The sequence below is a fragment of the Phascolarctos cinereus genome, unplaced genomic scaffold (assembly GCF_003287225.1).
Source record: "Phascolarctos cinereus isolate Bilbo 61053 unplaced genomic scaffold, phaCin_HiC Scaffold_4;HRSCAF=312, whole genome shotgun sequence".
In the NCBI taxonomy this organism is placed as follows: Eukaryota; Metazoa; Chordata; class Mammalia; order Diprotodontia; family Phascolarctidae; genus Phascolarctos; species Phascolarctos cinereus.
The window spans coordinates 314,119,098-314,142,896 of record NW_027555847.1 but is presented as its reverse complement, the minus strand read 5'-3'; the positions used below and the strand labels follow the sequence as shown (position 1 = coordinate 314,142,896).

General features: G+C 41.5%; 1 protein-coding gene across 2 annotated transcripts in view; it reads right to left on the bottom strand.

The window, feature by feature from the left end:
* Positions 1-17,461: 17,461 nt before the first annotated feature.
* The window catches only part of TMEM171 (transmembrane protein 171), a 29,593-nt gene continuing 23,255 nt past the window's right edge, over positions 17,462-23,799 (bottom strand). The window contains exon 4 of one of the 2 annotated variants that reach the window (XM_020998477.2): positions 17,462-17,660. In XM_020998477.2, the coding sequence (XP_020854136.1) occupies positions 17,531-17,660 (130 nt within the window). In that variant the 3' untranslated portion in view covers positions 17,462-17,530. Of the gene's footprint in view, positions 17,661-21,718; positions 22,023-23,799 lie in introns of those variants that run through there. The other variant, XM_020998476.2, reaches the window with a different exon arrangement.

The window sequence follows — 23,799 nt, the reverse complement described above, 5'->3', positions numbered from 1 at the left end:
CCCAGGTTACAGGAAGCACCTCGTTCACTCCTTTTTCTTCTTGATGCCTATCTATCCAGAGACACTATGATATAATATGCTATTTCACTAGCCAAACATTTCCAATAAATTATATTATACCTACCTTACAAAGAGGCCAGGGTTAACTGGAAATGTATAGAAATGAAAAGTTTGACAGATGTGTCAGAGGTGAGACTTGAAAGGATGCCAAACGCTGCGTTAAGTGCTGGAAATATAAATAATAAAAAGGAAGACAGCCCCTTCCCTCAAGGAGCTTACACTCTAATGGGGGGGGGGAGACAACACACAAAAGGAGGCAGGAATGGGGAGGAGACACCAGAGGGTATCTGGTTCCATGAAGTTGAAACCAGGCAGAGCAGCAAATGCAGAATGGAGTGAGCTGAGTCCAACTTCTGCATTCTATAAATGGCAGCTAGATCGTGTTGCAGTGGATAGAGCACCAGGCCTGGAGCCGCAAAGACTCCTCTTTGTGAGTTCAAATACAACCTCAGACACTTACTAGCTGTGTGACTCTGAGCAGGTCACTTCGCCCTGTTTGCCTCAGTTTCTCCATCTGTAAAATGAGCTGGAAAAGGGAATGGCAAATCACTCCAATGTCTCTGCCAAGAAAACCCCAAATGAGGTCACAGAGTAAGACCATTCAACAACAAAACATTGGGAGGAGTTTGGTACTCTACCCTCCAAACAGAAGGAAGAAGAGGCTGAGAGAGGTGGGGTCAATCAAGTATTAAATGGGGGAGGGGGGGAGAGAGGGGGAGTTGAAACCAGGTAGGGCAGTAGTAGGTCCAGAGCAGCAAAAATCAAAGAAAAGCTTTTTTTTCGCTTTGGCATGTGAAACAGCTAAAGTACAGTTATCCCTTCCACATCCCAGGGGTTAGGGGCGCAGCACCCCCTCGATCTGGAAAATCCACATAAAATTTTTTGGCCCTACCTTTGTACCAGAGAAGTCTGAATTATGGTATTAAAAGATAAAATATGTTGATGTTACACAATACTATACATATATTGCATGCATTTCTGAGTCTCTAAACTTTTTCTATGTTGTCTGCTTAAAAAAAAAAGAAATGAAAAGTTTGACAGAGAACCCCACCTCCACCTTACTAATAAGTAATTCTTATTAATTCTCCTAACTTAGAGGCAACTGGTGACATGGTAAATAGAGCATCAGGCCTGGAGTCAAGAAAGACCTGAGCTGAAGTCTGGCCCCAGATACTTACCAGCTGTATGATTCTTGCCAAGTCATTTAACATTCGTTTGCCTTAGTTTCCTCAACTATCAAACGGTGATAATAATAGCACCTACCTTCACAGGGTTGTTCTGAGGATCAAATAAGACAGTATTTGTAAAAGCACTTAGTATGGTGCCTTGCACATAATAGGCACTATATAAATGTGTACTTTTTTCCTTCCCTCTTCCCTGATTGGGGGCTTCAAGCAACAGTGAATTAACTAATAACTTTTTGTCTAAAGCAAACATCCTAAATCCATAGTGGAGGGTACCTGGACCTTAGCAGCCATTGTACTGAGCCAGGCTTAAACAGACATAATTATTACAGGCTTACCAGTGCTAGTTGTCATAACAGAGTGCCATAATATACTGATACCTGTGGTTGATACTGTTATTGCTGTATCTAATTTGTATTATTGGAATTAATCAAATTGTTTGGCCAATTGTGGTATTGCTCTTTGGTGGTTGGGTAAATCTTGGCATTATGAAGTAACATTAGGAGGATATGAAAAGAGCATGGTGCCTCACATATGTTCAGCCTTTGATAAATGTTTATTGAATTTGGACTGGGGAAGGGAAGCTCAACATTCCAAAGTGTTGGAGAAGCTGCCTCACAAGGAGCACATTCATGGATGAAGACCAAGTGTATCAGGGCCACATTCTGAAGTCATTCTGTGCCTGTCCGGAAAGGATTTATGAGAAAGGGAAGAAAGGCAAGTTTCAATATACTTCCTACTCAGCTTTCCGAACTCTCTCATTTATTGGCAGAAAAAAGTGGCTATGAGCCATTTTCAAATACAAAAGATTGCATCTATTAATACATACCACGAAAAACCTCTTTCCTTATATCCCTTTCCCATTCTTCATAAGTGTTAATCCGCCCCTCTTCTCTTTCTCTCCTTCTCTCTATCCTTTTCTCTCTCCCTCCCTTTCATGCCCTTTCTGTTTGTTTATTTCACTGAGGGTTTTGGTCATGGAAGCTAGTTTTTACCATCAGCGTCATTCTCCACCTAGTCAGTTCTTAGCTTGAACTTTCTAATTGATAAGAGGTCAACCCTAGGGTGTAGGGGTGATAGTACTTTTCCTCTTTCGGTCTCTGGACTCATAGATATTGTCAGTATCTTTTCTACCCAGCTGATATAATGATAATAAGGGTGGTTCAAATCTGGCCTCAGACACTTAACTAGCTGTGTGACCCTGGACAAGTCACTTAACCCTGTTTGCCTCAGTTTCCTTATTTGTAAAATAAGTTAGAGAAGGAAACGGCCAAACATTCCAATATCTTTGTCAAGAAAACCTCAAATGGGGTCATTAAGAGTCAGACATGGGGGGCAGCTAAGTGCCGCAGTGGATAGAGCACCGGCCCTGAAGTCAGGAGGACCTGAGTTCAAATCTGGCCTCAGACCAAACACTTGACACTTACTAGCTGTGTGACCCTGGGCAAGTCACTTAACCCCAATTGCCTAAAAAAGCAAAAAAAAAAAAAGAGTCAGACATGAATGAAAAATGACTGAACAACAGCAAAAATGGTAATAATAATAGCTTGTAAACAGTGCTTTGTGGTTTGTTTGGCCCTTTACATATGTTATTTCATTTGATCCTCAAAACAAACCTGTGAAATAGGGCTATCATCTCCATTTTACAGGTAAGAAAACCAAGGCTGAAAGAGGTTAAGTAATTTGCCCAGAGTTACACAGTTAGTGTTTGAAACATGATTTGAACTCAGGTCTCCCTTATTCTAAGTCAATAAATAAATCAGTCAATAAATATTTATTAAGTGTCTATTATGTACCAGGCACTGTGCTAAGCATTGGGGCTACAAAAAGAGGCAAAAAACAGTCCCTGCCCTCAAGGAGCTCACAGTCTAATGGGGAGACAGCATGCAAATAAATATATATAAACGAGTTCTACACAGGATAAATAGGAAATAATCTACAGAGGAAAAGCACTAGAATTAAGAGGGGCTAGGCATGACTGAAAAGGCAATCTGTTGGAGGAGACAGGATGGAATGGAATCATTTGAACAAGTAGAGGAGCTAGCCTTGATAAGGAGTAAGGCCCCTTCATCGGGCTGTTGTTTGTCCTTCATTCTTTTTTTTTTTTTGGCTAGGCAATGGGGTTAAGTGACTAGCCCAGGGTCACATAGCTAGCAAGTGTTATGTGTCAGATTTGAACTCGGGTCCTCCTGAATCCAGGGCCAGTGCGCTATCCACTGCGCCACCTAACTGCCCCTGTCCTTCATTCTTGAAGAGGACTGTGACATCAGGGAGGTGATGCCATGACATGCAAGTGAATTGGATTTAAGCGAGGGAGGACTATGCAAAGTCACCAGCCTTGATTTCTCTGAAGAAGAGGAAGTTCATGGTAAATGGCCTTAATTTTTTCTTTAAAATACAAGGATCTCAGCTGGGGGGGGCGGGTGCGGAGAAGCCATAGGAAGTTTGAGGAGGGATAAGAAAGTTTGGAAAAGCTGCTGTGGAGAGTTCAATAGTATGTTTATAAAGTGCCTAGTAGCAGTGAGAGCCCAGTTGGGATTGTGTAACATAAATCTGTAGTTGACCCAATCAGAAAAGTTGTGTGATTTTCTCTACCTTCATTCAGCAGCATGTGTATAGAAGTTTAAGCAGTGGATGGTGGGATTACTCTGAGGCTGAGGCTTGGGAGGGAGCAATTGTTGATATGATAAAAGAGCTAGGGACTCAATAGAAAAGAACAATGTGGAGTTGAATTAGTTCACCAAGGAGTCAGAGTGAGAAAAAGAGGAGAGAATGGCTAGTGTAGGGGTGACTGCCTGGGAAATATCAGTGATCTGAGTGGAATGAGTGAAGGTGCCGCCAGTACTAGAAAGGGTGGCCAGGTAGGCTGTGTGAGCAGGGAACCGGGGGCCAGTAATAGCTAAAAGATGGAAGGAGCAGGAGATGAAGAGAAGTTTGTTGCCTATGGAACAAATATTCCAAAGGGCACAGTGGAAAATGTGGGAGAAACTTTGGGGTGGGAGTGCATGAGGTGATGGGAGTAAGGAATCAAGTGAAGGGGAATGGGAATGCGGGGTTGAATGATGACTTATACAGGTTCAGATTCACTGGGATATGTAGGATACAACCAGATGTGAGAATGTTCCTCACTGAGTGGAAGACACTGGTCTTCTTCCCAGAGGAGGCTGGAGACAAGTGGTCAGGTATGAGGTCCTGTTTCACTAATCCCCTTCCCTCCAAAGGCTGGAGGTTAAGCAGGAAACTGGGCAGCAGGAGGTGGGATAATTGCGTTAATATGGAAGGCAAGGAAATGTCTTGTGCAACGACGGTGTGACAGCAATATTCTATTAGAAATAATGAAGGCATGCAACTGGGAAATAAGAAATACAGGAAATGGGGTATAGAAATCTATCCTGCCCTACAGCAAAGTAGAGGGGGAATGGGATAAGAGAAGGCGGGGAGAGATAGAAGGGAGGGCAGACTATGGGAAGGGATATTCAGCATGCATGCCATCTTGGGGTGGGGGAAGGGGCGAGATGGGGTGAAAATTTGGAACTCAAAATCTTGTGGAAGTAAATGTTGAAAACTAAAAATAAATAAATTTTAAAATAATAATAATTTTTTAAAAATACAAAAGAAAAAAGCAAAAAAAAAAAATCCAATCTCTAAGCAGTAGATATTAGGTCAGAGGGACTCAGTTGACACCATGCCCTGGCAATGTGGGTCAGAAAATGGAAAATACTTAGATAAAGTCCATTCTATGATCAGCTCTTCCCAGTAAAAAAATAAAATAAAAATAGTGAAGGCAGTGATCCCCCTTTGACTCCAATAGCTTAGAAAGTAGACTACTTTTTCCTCTAATAGAATACTACTTGAAAGAGTCCAGTTGCTTTTCACCACTGTGATCAGTTAAATTATAGATTAAGTCATTATTATTATATTCATTTATTAAATTATTAAAATTACTAAATCATTATGGATTCTGTTCCCTTAGATCTGTGTTCTTTGTTCTGCATCCCTTCATACAATTGTTCTTGAAGTTAAAAAATAACCTAAAATCTTTGTCGTGGTTTTCTTAGGCATCTGAAAGAATGCAACTTAAGGGTGCGATTTTGTTGTTGTTATTGTTGTTAGTTTGATCCGAATCTCCTCAGCTGGCACAGCCACGAAGTGCCCCATTGACAAGAAGCCAGAATAGCAGCTGATGAAGCGGTCTTCACCCTCAAGGGACTGGTGATGAACCAGCCTTCTGATATGGAGATGCTGCCACCATGCCATTATGGTGAAAGGCTTTTTCTCTGAGTTGCTTCTCCAAATGTTCTGAGCCATCCACAGATTCTCCCACTTTGTAAGACCACTGACCAGGGTTAAGGGGAGAGTCTGTAGGTACGGGCCCACACTGTGTAAGACTGACGGGCCCATGTGTGGGGATCAAGCCTGAAGTCACATTCAAACCAATTGCCCTAACTGCCTCCTGCTTAGGCTAAAAATCAAAGCAAGTGTCTTGAACTCAAAAAGTTTCATCGACCTCCAGACTTTCCCAACCAAAATGGGACCTATGAGAAAAGATGAAAGGAGTTCAAATTATTTAGACTGGCAAAGAGGCTAGGGGGAAAGCAGGGAGAACTACCCAACTGGACAAAGGGTTGTTGTTATCCTAGGGAGAGCCCGTGCTTTTCTTGATCTCCCCAGAGGACAGACTAAGAGAGGGTCTCAAATTGCAATGAGAGAAAATTAAATTCATTTAGAGTCATAGGATTAAAAATAAAGAAGCTCCAGATGGTGAGTTATGTGGGCCCCGCAAGTGCTTCTGAGAAATGGGAAAGCTTGAGGAAACAAGACACTCATCTCTCTGGGAGCCTGTGGATATTTGGATGAGCCAAAAATCAGGGCAAGAATCTCCATGGGAGAGAAGTAAGATCACTGGCTGGTCCCTTCATGTACAATTGGGTTGATTCAGTTCTCAGGCTCTCTTCCTAAGGTAAAGCATGTTTATTTTTCATCTGAAGGTTTTCCTCTTTACATTTTAATGCCATTGTCTGCCCCTCTCAAGTCTCAAAGGACTTGAACCCTGACTTCCTGAATCAGGACAGTCCTCTATTAGCTATGTTACATCGACATATTCATGGGTCTGAACCAAAATGGGGGGAAGGGAGTAAGTGTTTATATAATGGCTGCTACATGCCAGGCACTGTGCTTACCCTGCTGGGTAAATGCTGTTATTATCCCCATTAAACAGTTAAGGAAACTGAGGCAAATCAAAGTTAAGTGACTTGCCCAGAGTCACACAGCTAGTAGCCTTAGACTGAATTTAAACGCAGGGCTCCCTGACTCCAGGCCCAGTGCTCTATCCATGGTGCCATCTAGCTGCCCTAGGACTTTTTTTTCCCCAACTCTTTGCCTTTTTTTTTCAGATATATATCCAGTAGTAGCATTAATGATTCTAAGAGTATGAATATACTATTAGACTATACTTACACTTAAGAATCTCTTCCTATCTTGCCATAGCTGCTCCAGTGTGGATGAATTCTATCTTCATCATTTTGCCAATTTGATGGCCCACCCTGTTTTTATAACAGGAACTGAAAACACAAGGATTAACCAGAGTCCCAACTTCTACAGGGGCCTAGGGATCTCCACCTTATGCCCCAGAGGACAAAAGTTAGACAACACCAGCCGAGGCAAGAGTTTGCCATCTCCCAGAAGTCATCTCTGGGATTTTCAAAATCCAGCCTGCTGCTTGCTTTTGAACTTCCTTAGGGGTACATTAGTGCAAGTGACTGGCCAATGGGGGGTCCCAGTCCCGAAAGCATCTGCACAGTACTCTTCTTGCTGCCAACCCTCCATGGGGGAAGCGAGGGAGGACATGAGCCCACTTCTGGAAGCATGTGATGGGTGGTGTGTAATGGAGGGAGGAATCCTACTCTTCACTCAGGCCATACCCTGATGTTCTGTGATTGCTTCCTGTCAGGCTGGCTGTATAGTAAAGAAAGTCTGGCTTGCTGACAGGCTTCTGAGCAGGAACTAGACGTACTATAAAAGTCTCCGGTGGAGAAAACCAATCTCTCTCTTCCATAGTGGTTAACAGGGCAGGAACTAATATTAGCCTTCCAGTAGAGAGAGAAAGCACCAGGGGCCTCCTTTTCCCAATTGGCCCCTACGTGAGGCCTTGAATGCATGAATTTATCCTGCACTTAATGTGTTTCTTTTCCCTTCTCTTAAGTGAACGAAAATTAGAGATGGAAAAATCAGGCTACAATCTAATGAGATTAAAAAATTCCAAAGAGCCACTGGAGGTCCAGTGGCTGAGCTCGGGAAGAAGCCAGCTCTGACCAGTATGAGGCATCTCTGCAGAGATTCAACCCAAGACTCCCTTGTGTCTTAGAGTTAAGGGAGTCACTCTTCCACCAGCAACATTACATTCAGAAGCAAACTTGGTAGGAAGAATATCTGTAGCTACCTCTTTGAGTATGAGCTGACTCTCCCTAGGGACCATGAGAGAGATCGAATTTCTCCATTGGAGCCTTTGTATATACTCTCAGTTCCGGCTCAGCAGCCAAAGAAAAGGTTCTTCGTTATCACATAGTAAGCCTGACAGAAAGCAGTTACAGAATAGCTGTGCATGCTCTGAATCAGGGACAGGGCCCCTCTGTCGTACATCATCGAACACTTACAGACTCAGAGTCAACCAAACCCTCCACCTGGGTTGACAGAAGGAAGATTACTCTGAATGCTCTGAGGACCTGACTTCCATTGGCCAGTCCCCAGTTACACAAGCCACCAATGAGTACCAGGGCATTTGAATTTAAAGCAACTTTAGCACAAAGCACATTAAAAAAGGCAGCTAGGGGGTATAGTGTATAGAGTGTCAGACCTGGAGTCAGAGAGACCTGAATTCAAATCTAGCCTCAGACACTTTTTGTGTGACTCTGGGCAAGTCATTTAACCCTCATCTGCCAAATGAGCTGGAGAAGGAAATGGCAAACCACTCTAGTATCTTGGCCAAGAAAACCCCAAATGGGTATCTGAGATAAAATTTAAACTTGGGTCTTCCTGACTCCAACCTTAAAACTGTATACATTTTGTCACCTACACGAGAAGCAAATTAGAGTTAGAGAGGATTTTGTAAAATTCCTTCATAATTCCATGGAATGACCATGAGGTCTAGAGTGAGCATTAATTATAGCAAGAAGTGAATCAAAGCCTGATTGTGGCAAAAATAATAATATGCACAGCTTTCTCAGTAGGTAATTGGATTATATGGTATAAATTGTAATTTTTGAATATCAGACATATAAAATCAAAGAGCACTTTGTTATGAATTGAATAACTAGCTGTTCCTTCTGGTTTACTGTTTGTTTATTGTTTATTTATTTTTGTTTATTTATTTATTTTATTATTATGTTATATTATTATGTATTACAAATAAATATTTATATGTTTATTTTTTTTTAATCTTTTAACCCCTTTAAGATTATATTTACCTAACTAGTACAGTAGGAGAGATAAAATCATTTCCTAAATAATTATATAAGAGAATTAATTAAGGGAGATTGGGCAGGAGGCCTTAGGTAAATGTCAGAGTAAGATGGAGCAAGATACAACCATCTGTATCCCCTGCTCACACAAATACTCCAAAAAGAACTAAAAAATGCATCATATAGGATCTATCTATTTATCTATATGTATGCATATTGATATGTAGAAAATTGTTGAGTTTTAAATTTGATCTCAGATGGTCACTGGCTGTGTTACCCTGTGCAAGTAGCTTCACCCCTCTTACCTCATTTTCCTTATATGTAAAATAGGGATAATGACAGCACCTACCTCCCAGTGATGGGGTGAGGACCAAATGAGAACATATTTGTAACGTACTTAGTTTAGTGCCTGGCATATATTAAGGGTTAGAAAAATGTTAGCTATCATTATCATTATTATTATTATCGTTATTGTTGTTGTTGTTGCTTTATACTTCTGTTATATAATACAGTTTTATTAATTAAAAAACATTATTCTCTGATTTATGGCTTTAGATATCATGTGAAGACTTCTTTTTTTCCTTTTTCATTACAAAAATGTAAATATATAAGAAAATAAAAAGAAATTATAAAATTAATTTTTGAAAGTACAAAAAATAAAAGAAAAAAAGCATGTCATGTGCACAGTAGAATGTAAGAAAAGATTCAAAATACATTCCAATAAATTTCCATTTCAAGAAAACCTATATAATAAATACTACATGTTTTATTGTGGAAAAAAAAACCCAAATGGGGTCACAAAGAGTGGGACAGGACTAAAACGACTGAGCAACATAAAGAATTTAAAAAGGGAAATAGATATAAGTAGTATCCCTCATCCTGAATTCCCTACCTCACTCTTTCGAAATTTGGGTCATGTTCTCCATAAAAGACCGGCATCCCTAACAGGTCAAGTCCCAAAGGCATGGGCTTTCTCTGCCTGTTAGGCTTCTCCATTACTAACTATCCCCATAAGCTTTCCTTTTTTTCTTTTCTATTTCCTTCCATATCATCTCCTGCATGGTCCTTTTTGGGAATGGGTCTTAGGCCCATAAAATTTGGGGAAAGTGAATCATTGCATGGAAGGCTTGGTTCTTCTTCCTATGTATAGATGGGAAGGGAGAGGTGAGTGCCACATCCTCTTGTTTTGAGGAGTGACCATCCCCCATTCCTGCTACATTATTGTAATAAATGCATATATTGAGTATTCTGATTTTTAAAAATTTTCTCTATCACTTGGTGAATTTTCCAAGTAGTAACGTTAAATGCTGCAGAAGCAACAACGGCCTTGCATTTAACTTATGTCTGTTTTCTGCAAGCCTGCAGGAAACAGGGTGCAGCATTAACACGGTAATTGGCCAATGAGGGAGATCTTTTTTATGCCATAACCATTGAAAACTTCTAAACTTCAGAGACTGGAAAGGCTCTAAGCAGAAAGAAAGCCCTCACTGGCCAAGGCTCTGAATTTCAGATAAAAAAAAAAAACCTAAACTAAATACAAATCTAAACTATAGGAAAACTGTAAAACAACAACTGTGAGTCTAGAGCAGGGATTGGGAACCTGTGGCCTAGAGGCCACATGTGACCCTCTAAGTCCTTGGGTGTGGCCTTTTGATGGAGTCCAAGTTCTACAGAACAAATCCTTTTATTAAGGAGATTTGTTCTGTGAAGTTTGGATTCAATCAAAGGGCTGCACTTGAGGACCTAGAGGGCAACATGTGGCCTTGAGGTCACAGGTTCGCCACCCCTAGAGCCTCAGCCCCATTTGGCTGGGACTTCATGTCGGTCATGCGCCTTTTATGTTTTTATTACACAGGCAATCCTCTTTGGGAAACCATAAGGTTTATTGAACGTAACAAAATTGTAAGAAGATCAGTAAGGGATCTTAAGGAATACCCAGTGCAAGTCTCTCAAAGCCTCCTCCCAGCTTTCCACATCAGAGTGTCATCCCATTTCTGAATTTCTTGCCCCATTCCCCAAAGGTCATGGGAAATGAAGACCAAAAGAAAATCTGTCATGTCTAGGACCTCCTAGCACAGAGAATCAGCTCCCCCATCCTGGCTGCAGCAGCTGGCATCTAGGGTGTCATAAATCAAATTCCAGTGCCTTCCCTCTGTTAATTCTTTCCTTTTTATCTTGCATAGAGCTCCTTTGTGTATGTGTGTTTGCTTATTGTCTCCCCTCATTAGATTGTGAGCTCTTTGAGGACAGGGACTGTCTTTTGTCTCTGTTTGTATTCCCAGCACTTGGCACAGTGCCTGGCACATAGTAATAATCATTATTATTATTTAAGTAATATTAATAATAATAAATATCGATTGACTGATTATTGATTGACTTAACTTCTCAGACTTTAGGCAATGTTCTAATCTTATAAATTAAAGAGAAAGTACCAACCTGCATTGGTAGAGCTTCCTTATCCAGGAGTTCCCTATACCAATGAAATCATAGTTCAGCCTCTGTTGTATTAGACTGGGGGTCAGGGCAGAAGAAAGGAGGAAAGGCGCAGGCATTTATATAGTGCCTACTATGTGTTGGGCACTGGGCTAAGCACTTAACAAATATTATCTCATTTGATCCTCACAACAACTCTGGAAAGTAGATGCTACTATTATCCTCATTTTACAGATGAGGAAACTGAGACAAACAGAGATTAAGTGACTGATTAAGTATCTGAGTCTAGATTTGAACTCAGAGCTTCCTGATTCTAGACCCAGAGCTCTATCTACTGTATCACCTTGCTGCCCAGATGATTACAGAGAACAATTACTAAGTGATTATTAACAATACGTTTTCTCCTTCAAAAATGGTCTGTGTACTTTGTCAGGGGGCCCTCAAAGCCCCCTTGAGGCTCTGGTGGGCTACATTTGCATATAACTGACAATGTCTTAGTTTTGTCCCCGTGCCTTTTCCTTACCCTCTCATCTACATGGGAGAGCAGAAGAGGCTTGGAGGTAGAAAATTGGAGCCAGGAACCTAAAGCTATTAGGCAGATAGCTTTAAGTGGCTTATAGCCAAACCTTCAGAGATTAAAACTAGGCGGTATAGGGGATGTTCCTTGTAAGCTAAAGTGAGGCCTCCCACTTGAGAGACCCCAAGCCCAGCAACTCAAATTAAGTAGAAAGACAAGACAATTGTAGCTGAGCCTGAAGACACTACAAACTTAGCTAGGGATCTCTAGTCTGTGTTCCGGCCAGCTCCACATCTGGGCCTGAGAGTACCTTTCTGGGGAGATCACAGAATCATAGATTCAGAGCAAGAAGGAGCCTAAAGGTCATCTTGTCCAGCCCCCTCATTTTACGGAGAGGGACTGAGGGCCTGAAGAGTTCAGTGACCTGACCAGAGTTACACAGACAGTAATTGGCTGAAGCAGGATTTTAACCCAAGTGTTCCTAACCCCAGGAACCAGTAAAGGCAGCCACCGAGGCAGGTGTTCACTCTTTGAGGGAGGAAAAAGCCAAGAAGGGATTTTTGTTTTGTTTTGTTGTTTTCCGTAGGAATGAATTGTTGCTGGTCTATGAAAAGGGTTTCAGCTTTTTCTAAAAGCAATGGAGCAAGAAAAAGCCAATGGGCTATAAGCTAAAAGACTGCAGCAGCACCTGCTTTTCACTCTAAGAAGAGATAACCAAGGATTTCAACTGAGTCAGAAGCTGGAGGCAGTTGAGGTGTGCCTAGTGAATGGTGAGCAGGCAAGCCATGTCTGGCAAAGATTATGCATCTACCAGAGCATCGTCTGGAAGAGCAGTGAAGACAGTGCCCCACCCCCCAGCCATTCATAAGAGCAGTGTTTTCTATGCATCTCTATTCTTCTCGTTGATATTGTAGATATCTATGGAAGAGTCAACCCGAGGCACATTGTGTAAGGTATGTTTTCTTACTTTTCCTTCTTACAACTTCATGTAATTTCGTTAAATGCCTTTGCATCTAACAAACTGCATACTACTACTTTTCTATGTAGTAATACTTTTTACTACTAAAGGTAAACACACCAACGGGGGCTTGAAAGTTATGGTTTTAGAAGGTAGAGACAAATATAATGCCATGAACTTGGGGTAGACATCTCTGGGGGACCACAAACAAAAGATACAGATGCAAGTAGAGACTTAACAATGAAATCTTAAATAATGAATGAGTCAAAGAAGAAATCCTAAAAACAATAACTATGTGAAAGGCAATGATAATGATGGAACAACATACCAAAATTTCTGAGTGGCAGCTAAAGCAGAAAATCATATCCTTACAATCATAAACTATCAAAATAGAAAAAGAGAGGATTAATGCATCAAATATGAATTTGAAAAATTGGACTATCAACAAATAGACAGTGCCAGAGGGACCTGCTTTGCAAGTTGGGGTGCCACACTTTTGGCCACTTTCTGCTGGAAAATGCAGCAGTATTATTTCATTGCTCAGTAGTGTCTGACTCTTCATGACCCTATCTAGGGTTTTCTTTCAAACCGCTGCAGTGGTTTGTCATTTCCTTCTCCAGCTTATTTGACAGATGAGGAAACTGAGACCAACTGGGTGAAATGACTTGCCCAGGGTCACACAGCTTATAAGTGTCTAAGGCCAGATTTGAATTCAAGTTTTCATAACTTCAAACCTGACATTCTAGCCACTGTACTACCTAGCTTACGGATGATGGAACCAAGGCTAAGTAAGGAGAGTGATTTGCCAAAAGTTCTTACAGGCAGCGAAGGGCAGATCTTAAGACTAGAACCCAGGACTCCTCAATCCCAGGTCAGTGTTCTTTCCTACACCAAGCTTACTCTTTAATGGAAGAAAGAACAGAGGTAGAAATGACAACTTTAGAGAAACTGTCACAGGGCAGAAAAGATAATATTAATTCTCCTACCATGGACATTGACATAAGGAAGTTAAGATTTTACTCTAAAGAAAGAAAATCTGAGGGGGTGGTTTAGTATCTGAAGGATTTAGGGAAAGAAAGTAGATGCTTTCTCCAGAGAAGACAGCACAGAGAGGGCTAAGGTAGCAGCCAGAGGTTAAGAAGACTATTTCCTGATTGTATCAGCAATCTCTGAGCAAGATAAGCACCCAGCAGGAGACTGGGACAGATGACCTCACCATATCCCTTCCACCTTTGTGGTTCTGTGAAAATGACCCTTAGAAATCCTTCCAGGAATGATTAGATTTCTTTTGGAAATGAAATTTTCTTCTATCTATATACTTGGTAGAAATGTGGAGTCATTCATGAAACCCACATTTTCATAGCAGGGAGTCCTCACTATTTCAGAATTTTCTGGAAAAGCCTATTTGGACCATATTCAAAGAAATAATTATTCCCCTCTTAGTGTCTTCTGGATCTCCATTACTTTTGTTCCCTTTGGGCCCTAGATGTTTTCTTCCTCATCTTACTTAGCTGCTCCCATTCTCTGTTTTGTAAATATGTGCGTATACTCTTAGAGTTAGTGGAAGGAAACTAGGGGGAGCAATTAGTCCAACTCGGACATGTGAGGACACCAGTCCCAGAGAAGTGGGAAGCCTGGTCCAAGACAATATCAGAGCTGGTAAATGGGAGAGCCGGGACACAAACCCGGGCCTTGAGACTCTTAAAGCTCAAGACTCTTCATGATTCGAGGTTGCCTCTTCTCTCTTGAGTTGGCATCTCTTTTCCACTCCACCAAAAACAAACAAGCAAACAAAAAAATGTATTTATCACTGACAGTGCTGTGCTCAAGATAAAAAAAAAAAACTCTTTCCTGGCCTCTGGGAGGTCCTAGATGAGGTCACTTTGGCAGAGGAACAGACTCCACTTTCAAGTACAACCACATGCTACAGCAACATCACCTCTCCCCCCGCCACCTCCCAATACACATGAAGCATCCCTTATTAGGAGGAGATACAGGAGGACCTCCACCTACGGATGAACTCAGGCACAGATGGGACCTTATGTCAAGTGCACAGCCTGGTGCCAGCATGTACAATACTTACAGGAATCTCAAGTATGCAGCCACAGGCCAGAACACAGGAAAACTCAGGAAAGAAACAAAACACACCATGCATGGTTCCCCACCAACAGTCAGAAGTGACTTTTCCCCAAGGGCACAATCCCCATACACTCTCAGCTCACATACCACCTGTCTCTCCCCCAAAGGAAATTCCCCACTCTTGGAATGTGTCTCATTGTTTCCTGCGCCTGAAAACTCCCTGGAGCCTCAGAAGTCACGGGAGGGTCCTGATATAATCAGTAGTTTTTCCAGGTGAGACAGATCTCATTTGACACAAATGGGCCTTGGAAGTGTTAGCGGATCTGGAGCCATGGCTAGGGTGATCACTTTATGCTGTCTCTCCTTAACCATTCCATCCTCCATTGAGATTTTCCTAAAGTCCTAAAGCCCAATAGATAGTGTTGGGCCAGGAGCAAGGAAGACTCATCATCCTGAGTTCAAATCTGACTTTAGATACTTACTAGTTATGTGACCCTGGGCAAGTCACTTAACTCTGTTTGCCTCAGTTTCCTCATCCGTAAAATAAGCTGGAGAAGGAAATGGCAAACCACTGCAGTATATTTGCCAAGAAAACCCCACATGGGGTCACAAAGAGTCAGACATGACTAAAAATGACTGAACAACTAGCTGGTATTGATCTTCCCTAGGATTTGGCTTTAAAAGAGGACTGTCCAATAGCATAAAGCATTTCTTGAATGACTAGCATAAAGTCACATGAATTTATAACTCCCTAAATCTTTAAGGAAGGGCAACCAGGTGGCCCAGTGGATAGAGACCAGGATTTGGAATCAGGAAGACTCATCTTCATGAATTCAAGTCCAGCCTCAGACACTGACTAGCCACGTGACCTTGGGCAAGTCATTTAGCCCTGTTTGCCTCAGTTTCTCCACCTGTAAAATGAGCTGGAGAAGGAAATGGCAAACTACTCCAGTATCTCTGACCAGAAAACCCTAAGTGAGGTCACAAGGACTTGGACATGACTGAAATAACTAAACAACATCAGCAAAGCACAGGTCCAGTCATGTCATCCCTCTACTCAATAGACTCCAGTGGCCCCCTCCCTCCTCCAGGATCAAAGCCCTTCCTAACCTAGCCCCCTGCTACCTTGCCAGGCTTCTTATGCCTTACTCCCCCACACATACTCTTTGATCCAGTGAGCCAGGCCTCGTGACTGCTCCACAAATAAGACCCTTCATCTCTGGGCTCTGGGCTCTGGGCATTTTCTCTGGCTTGTCCCCCATGTTTGGAATGCTCTCCTTCCTTGTCTCTGGCTACTGACTTCCCTGGCTTCCTTTAAGTTCCAGATAAAATTCCACCTCCTACAGGAAGCCTTCCCCAGCCCCTTTTAATTCTACCATCTTCTCTCTGTTAATTATCTCCTATTTATCCCGTCTATAGCTTGCTTTGTGTATATTTCTTTGCATGTCATCTCCCTCATTGGACTGTGGGCTCCTTAAGGGTAGGGACTGTCTTTTGCTTCTTCGTAACCCCAGAGCGTATCACAGCACCTGACATAGAGTAGAAGCTTAATAAATGTTGAATGATTGATAAAGTTAAAAAGCAAACCCTAGCGTGCCCTAACCCGTTGATCGTGAATCCCAGGAGGCCTTCAAGTATTGCAATATGGCTATGAATTCATATGTGTTCCAAAGATAGTCATTTGATCTTTATTTGACAGCTTATGGAGAGCAAAAGCGTTTTTATTTTTGTATCACCAATTCTAGGGCAGTACGTGGCACCGTGGTACACCCTACAAAAATTCTTGTTGATAGATTGGCTAATTTAGTTCCAATGAGTTAGTCTGTGTGATTTTAAGAGCTTTTGTATAGATGGTTTTATGTTATCATCACTTCATTTAGCAGGGGTGGCAAAGTGGGTATTATTCACTCATTTGATTTCTGAGCAATGGATGGAGTGCTGGACTTGGAATCCAGAAAACCAGTTTGACTTTGACCTCAGAAGCTTTCCAGCTGTGTGACTCCAGGCAAGTCACTTAACTTCTTTCTCTCAGCCTCAGTTTCCTTGACAGTAAAATGGTGATAATAATAGCACTTACCTCTTAGGGTCATTGTGAGGACCAAAAACATAATATATGTAAAGCACATTGTAAATCCTAAAGAGCTATACAAATTCTAGCTATTATTGTCATTTGTTATTATTATCATATTACTGCTACTACTACTGCTACTAGAAAAAATAGAAAATTTCCACTATAATGAACAAAAATAGACATTTTTTCTATCTTTTTGGAATGAAGGTCTTTTCTTTTGAGGTCACAAATAATCAAACGCAAATTTATTTAAAAGTATCACTAAATTTATTGTCTTTTTGTCCTGTATTTTCTCAAACAATGGCTACTAGTAGTATAGTAACTATTCTCTTGAAGAAGTCCCCCCAAAATTTTGTTGTTGTTGTTAAAAACATACCCTCATAGTCAAAAGGTTAAGAACCACTTAGGAATTGTTATCATCAAATCTTGAGCTAAGGCCCAAGTTTTCTCATAGCTAGTTCAATTAAATTCAAACGGGTAGAGACCTACTACATGCAGCATGGGTCCCAGGAACCCTTCCCTAAACCACTGTGCAGTGTGAAGCATTTAGGAGAATCGTCATTGTACAATTAGGACTCCCACCTCCCTCCCGGGCATCCTCTAGCAACAGACCAGAAATCATAATTGAAACTGAAAAGTTTTTAATTAGGGAAGAACAAGGAAAGAAATAACAAGGGAGAAAGAACTGATATACAAAGGAGCACAACCTCCCTCAAATTCTTATGCTGCCAGTGGGGAAGAAATTACTTGAACAATTCATGCTCCTAGGGGTTAGTCCCCCAGGGAACACCGAAGAAATTGCCACTTACTGCTTCTCTTCCATGCTGTTGCTGTCATCTGCTGTATCTTTCTTCTGCCACTGAGGCAAAATACTTTCTCAAAATCTTGGCTTGTTGTCCTTCTGTGAAACAAATCAAAATAAAACACTTTTGGATGCTGAGAAATAGAAATATTTCCTTCTGGTCAAGATCTGATTGTTGTCATTGTTGTTTTTTCCTTCTTTTTTTTTTTTGCTAGGCAATGAGGTTAAGTGACTTGCCCAAGGTCACACAGGTAGTGAGTATTATGTGCCTGAGGCCAGATTTGAACTCAGGTCCTCCTGACTCTAGGGCCAGTGCTCTATCCGCTGTGCAACCTACCTGCCCCTGTTGCTGTTTTTTTCCTGTCAACATTTTCCACCCCCAAAGGGAGTCCTAAGGCACCCTGATATTTAGGTTGGGGTAAGTCTTTTTCAAGGGCAGCTAGGTGACTCAGCAAACTGAGTGCTGGGCCAGGAGTCAGGAAGATTCATATTCATGAACTCAAATCCAGTCTTAGAAATTTACTATCTGCGTGACCCTGAGTGAGTCACTGTTTGCTTCAGTTTCCTCATCTGTCAAATGAGCCAGAGAAGGAAATGGCAAACCACTCCAGTATCTTTGCCAAGAAAACCCCAAACAGGGTCACAAAGAGATGGACACGACTGAAACTAGTGCACAACAACAACAAGAAGTCTATTTCAACTTCAATCATGACCTTGGCTACTAGCTTCAAGGCTAAGGTGTGCTGGTAAATGTTTAACAACTGGCTCTCCTGAAGAAAAAAATATCCATAATATTCTTTAATCTTCTTTATTAACATTTTCCCATCACTTTCTCATCTAAAAAAAAGTCAATAATTCAAGCCCTGATTCACAGCATTTGCTGATTTCCAAAGTGTAACTACTCACACTTTAATGATTGACTCTCAGGAGCTAGTAAAATCTGACTCTAGTACACCTTGGCAAGGCCATAGAAATTACCCTGAAGTTTCAATAAACCTAATGGAGGCACTTAGCAACATCGGAAAAGGCAAGATGGAATTGAAAACCTTTGTCCTGTGTTTCTGACACTCTGCCCACATTTCTTTCCATATATGCTCACAGAGATGAACAACAGAGTTCCTGCCCTTATAGTCTCCTGGGGGCCCATATAATCTACGACATGTAACACATATGTAGATGAGTGTAATGCAAGGGAATCCATGAGTGACATAGTGGAGACTTTCAGGTTTTTCCTTTTTGGGGTCCAGATCCCATCTTCATCAGTGAGATATATCACTTTCAGCTTAAGGATCAGAGAAGGATATTTCACCTGAATTAAGCTTTGAAGAACAGGGATGGATTGCAACCGGGAGATTAGAGGAAGAAATACATTTCGGGTATGGGAGTGAAGTGGATGGCGCCATGGCCAAGAGGCTGGGAGGTGCTGAAGGAAATTGGGAAATAGCTAGAATATGGCTAAATCTAGGCTATGCAAAAGGAAATGAGGCTTAAATAAATAAGGCTTAAAAGGCAGCTTTGGAACCAGATTGTGGAGGCCCTTAGATAGCAGGCTAAGACCAAGACATTTCAACCAAATCAACATTTTGTCCCATCTGCCTTTCTACAAATCAAATATGACCTGTCAAAATCTGGATACTTGCTTCAGCATTCTAGCAATCTCAGAATAAAGCACTCACCCAGATACTACTGCCCAATCCCATACACCCCCCCACACACATAGACACACTCACACACATACAAACACACAACTCGTACACGCCAGTCAGTTTAGATAAAGGCTTCCAATTCCACTCAGTTAACAATTCCTTTTCTCTTGCTACCCATCAGCTTTTTCAATTAGCCCACAATTATTCATGTTGGGGATAAAGCAAGGAAGAGACCTGCCTGGCTGAGAAGATTGGTTTGGTTTTCCTACAATTTGTTGAATTGCATAAATTTCCCTTTGAAGACTTACAGTGGAGAATGCAAGCTAGGAGGAAAGTTGGTTTAAGACCTTGCATTCTCTATGTTATATTTTTGGATAAAGGACTTTCCTGATCATCCATAGCCAGGAATTGTTGTCATCAGGGAAGGACCTGATGAGAAAGACAAGGAAGTTGGAAGTTTATCGACTCCCATCATTATTTTTGCTCCAGGGAAGCCTTTAGTTGTTCTCTGAACCACTTCACCTACACCCTCTGTGAGAATGGTTGAGTGTATTCTGCAGGGAATCAGGCATCCAGATCTCAAAGACAGGAAGGGCAAGAGAATGACTGACTCAATATGAAGCTGATGGCAACTTGCTGTGTAGAGAGATTGGTATCTTTGCTCATTCTACCAGACAGATTTTCCAAAAGGCCATTCTTGTGCATTGGCAACATATCTTACAAAGAATACATCATATTGTGGCTTAATATAAGGAGATGAATCCACTTGGCAAAAGAGCTGTTTCAGATTGGAGTATCATCATTATCATTAATGAGCATTTATCAAGTATTTATTATGTGCCAAACACTCTCCTAAGTACTAGGTATGCAAATGCAGAAGAGAGATTGTCCCTGCCCTCAAAGGGCTTATATATTCTACTGGGAGGAGGGAGTAGAGTTGGGCAAGTAACAGTGTAATGTGTTTACTAGATAAACAAAGGGAAAGATGGACCCAGTGCATCCCAGGTGCGGATTTACTCATCACCCCAATTCACACCTGATATCACATCTACAAAATATTAGTTACAGCTGAAGCTCTAGACAGTGGAGTCGATTTCCAGAAGGTCAAGGCCAAACCTAAGCATTTAGGGCAGCTTCCTTAGAGGTTATTAGAACATAAGAGTAACATAATTTCACTCACATGTCTAAAGTGTCAACAGCCTATGAAAATGCGTTATTTGGTTTTTTAGTATTTTTCAGCATCCAACATTTTCCCATAGAAACCTACTTAGCAGCTGCTGCTTAACTTAGAATTTTAAATAGATAAAGCCAGAAAGAACTGGAGAAAATCTACCCTTTGTTCTAATTACCCAACATGAAGAATTCACCTTCCAGGAAAAGCAGCCGATTTTTCTGAGCTGCTCAACCCAACGAATGTCCAGCTACAAAATAGCTGAGCCTTGCAGAAGCAGCCCAGCCCAAGAAGTCAGTGAGTGCCTCGCCAAACTACTGAAGCATTCAAATCCTTCTGGTTTGCCTTGGGCAGCTGAACTGCCCATTAATACTCATTTTCGTGGGGATTATCTGATGGCCTGGACTTAAACAGTTCAAAGTTTTACTCCACTAAAGTGTACAATTGATTTCTTTCAGGTTGGGAGCACTTAACCTCGGGCCATTCATTCATTATTCATAGTTATTTATTCAGATGTATATCTATAATCACCCTAATTAATTGTGCTTTGTCGGCTGATACAAATATTTTTTGTTCAGCAAGTATCCTTTTAGGGAAAAAAAAACCCCATCCTATATCTATGTACATAATTAGAAACAGGGATTAATTAGAACTGTGATTTCATTGGTAAGGGAACTCCCTCTAACAAAACAGGTCAGAACCTTCCCTGCAACTTATTCTTAGCTAATTGCCCAGGAACTGGGAGGTTAAGAACATTCCACTCACCGGAGGGGCAAACAGCCAATATACATCAGGAGAACCTGAACCCCAGTCTTCCCGGTTTCAAAGCCAATTGTCTGTCCCCATGGTTGCTTCTCAATGACATGCCTCTTGATAAATAATTATATATGTGATACAAGTATGCTTCCAGACCTCACTATAACACTATAGAGCAGAATTTGCTTAGGATCTCCTCCAAAGGGATCCAGTTAGAGAAGTACCCAAAGGCTCTTTTAAAACCAGATGAACCTATGCACTGATCTCACAGCATGGTCCCTAAGGCTTGCATTCCAGCTAGACCCCAGTGTGACAGCATGTTTGTAACTGTCACAGGATGAAGTTTCCCTAGTTGTCTTGTTTATAAAAGCTGCACCCAGGAAGATTAGACAGTGGTCATGTTCCTATTTCTTTTCCACAGCAGTTACTGACGTTGGAGCCATAAGTGAGCATGTTAACCATTAGCCAAGGCTGCTATTAGTTGAACTTTGGAGCACCCCACTCCAAAGAACCAGTGCTTACCAACCTTGGTCTATCCTCAAGAAAAGTTGTTGACTGACTATGAAAAATAAAGCATAACCATGTGTTGTTGTATGTTTTTATTATAAAACAAATTAAATAAATGTGTGATCAGACATAAACAAGAACTTAGGAGAGTGAACTCAGTTCATAGTTCATGATGAAGAAGGTTGAGAAGAGGAAGAAGAGGAAGCAGAAGAGGTTGGATGATCAACATTCACGGTTTCTTTTTCTTCATATCTGGGAGGTAATTCAGATGTAATATGTGAGGCAGGTGATGTCTCTGAAGATAAATTAGTTCCAGATATTGTATATATAGATTCAGGATCTCTATAAGAGACTGCTCCTTGAATCTCAGGAACTTGGGTCCTATTAAAAAGAGGAAGAAAAAGTGTGAGAGAAAGAGAAGGACATTTTTTAAACTACATGAAGGCACAGAATTATAGCTCTCAAAGGCCTTCTACTCCAACACATGCCTGCAAAAAAAAAAATTCCCTCTACAGTGATCTAAGTAGTCATGAAGCCTCTGTGTAAACATCTCTATCAAGGAGAATTCATTATCTTTCCAAGCAGCTCATCCTACTTTTGGACAGTCAGAAAATCAGAAAATTCAGAAATGGAAGAGAGCTCAGCGACCATCCTGTCCAACCCATTAATGAGAGTTGAATGTCCCATTCACTCTGCCCTTCTACTTCTTCCCCAGGGAGGGCTGGGAGTGAGCTAGTGGCTGCGCAAGGAGGGGGAAAGTAGGGGCAGGATACGGGGAGGCAGCATGCCTAAACTGGAGAGTAATGTTGTCAGACTGCTCAAGATCAGCCCAAGGGAAATGATCAGTGAGTCTATCAATAAACATGTCTTAAGAGCCTACTATGTGCCAGGCACTGGGCTTAGTGCTGGGGATACAAAGAAAAACAAAAGGCAGTCCCTGCTCTCAATAATCTAATGTGAGAGACATCATGCAAAGATCCATGTACGAACAAGATACAGACAGAATAAATTTGGGATAATCAGCCGAGGGAAGTCTCTTACGTTAACGGAGATCACGAAGGGCTTCTTGGAGAGGGTGAGATTTTGTCTGGGATCTAAAGGTCCCTTAGCACTGGACTAAGCACTTTACAAATATCATCTCATGTGATCCTCACAATAACACTGGAAGGTAGTGGCTATTATGATTCCCATTTTATAGTTGGGGAAACTGAGGCAGAGGTTACATGACTTATCCAGGGTCCTACAGCTAGGAAATGTCAGGATTTGTCTGGAAGTGTCTGGAGCCCGCATTTGAATTTAGGTCTTCCTGACTCTAGGTCCAGTGCTCTATCCACTGAATCTCCTAGGTATGTCTCTAGGTGCTGGAAGAGGTATCATTTAGGTTGGGATGGATGGTTAGGATTTGAATTTTCATTGTCAGAGATGTAGGAGAAGACATTCCAGATGTCAGGAAAAAACCTGTGCTCTTTTTCTAGCTCTCCTCTTTCTGTACATGAGCTAATCTGTCTCACAGCTTCAACTATGTGCTCTAGGGTTGGCATAATGGAAAGGACACTAGAATTGGAGTCAGAAGACATGGGTTCAGACCCCAACTTTGTTACTTGCTAAATGTATGACATTGGCCTACTCACCTTACTCTCTGGACTTCAGTTTTCTTGTTCATAAAATGGAGAGATTGGACTCGATGACCTGGTTAGACCTGGGTCCAACTCTAAATCTGTGAGCTTAGCCTAAGGACTGTCAAATCAACATGTGTGTACACCTTATGGCTCCCTCTCCTAGAAAGTGAGCTACCTGAACACAAGGGCCTTTTGTTTACTTATCTTAATGCTTCCTTGGTGCCTAGCAGAGTGTCTTACATAGGCCTAAGCAAAAGCACCAGGACTGGGGACCTTTTGGGGGAATAATGAATGAATAAAGTTAGACTTCTATGCAGCATTTGACTCTGCAGACACCTCTTCCTTCTTGAAACTCTTCAAGAGAGAACATAGGAATACCAGAGAACATAGGAATGAGTGGAGCATTTTTTTAATTTTATTTTTTTTAGGCAATTGGGGTTAAGTGACTTGCCCAGGGTCACACAGCTAGTAAGTGCCAAGTGTTTGGTCTGAGGCTGGATTTGAACTCAGGTCCTCCTGACTTCAAGGCCAGTGTTCTA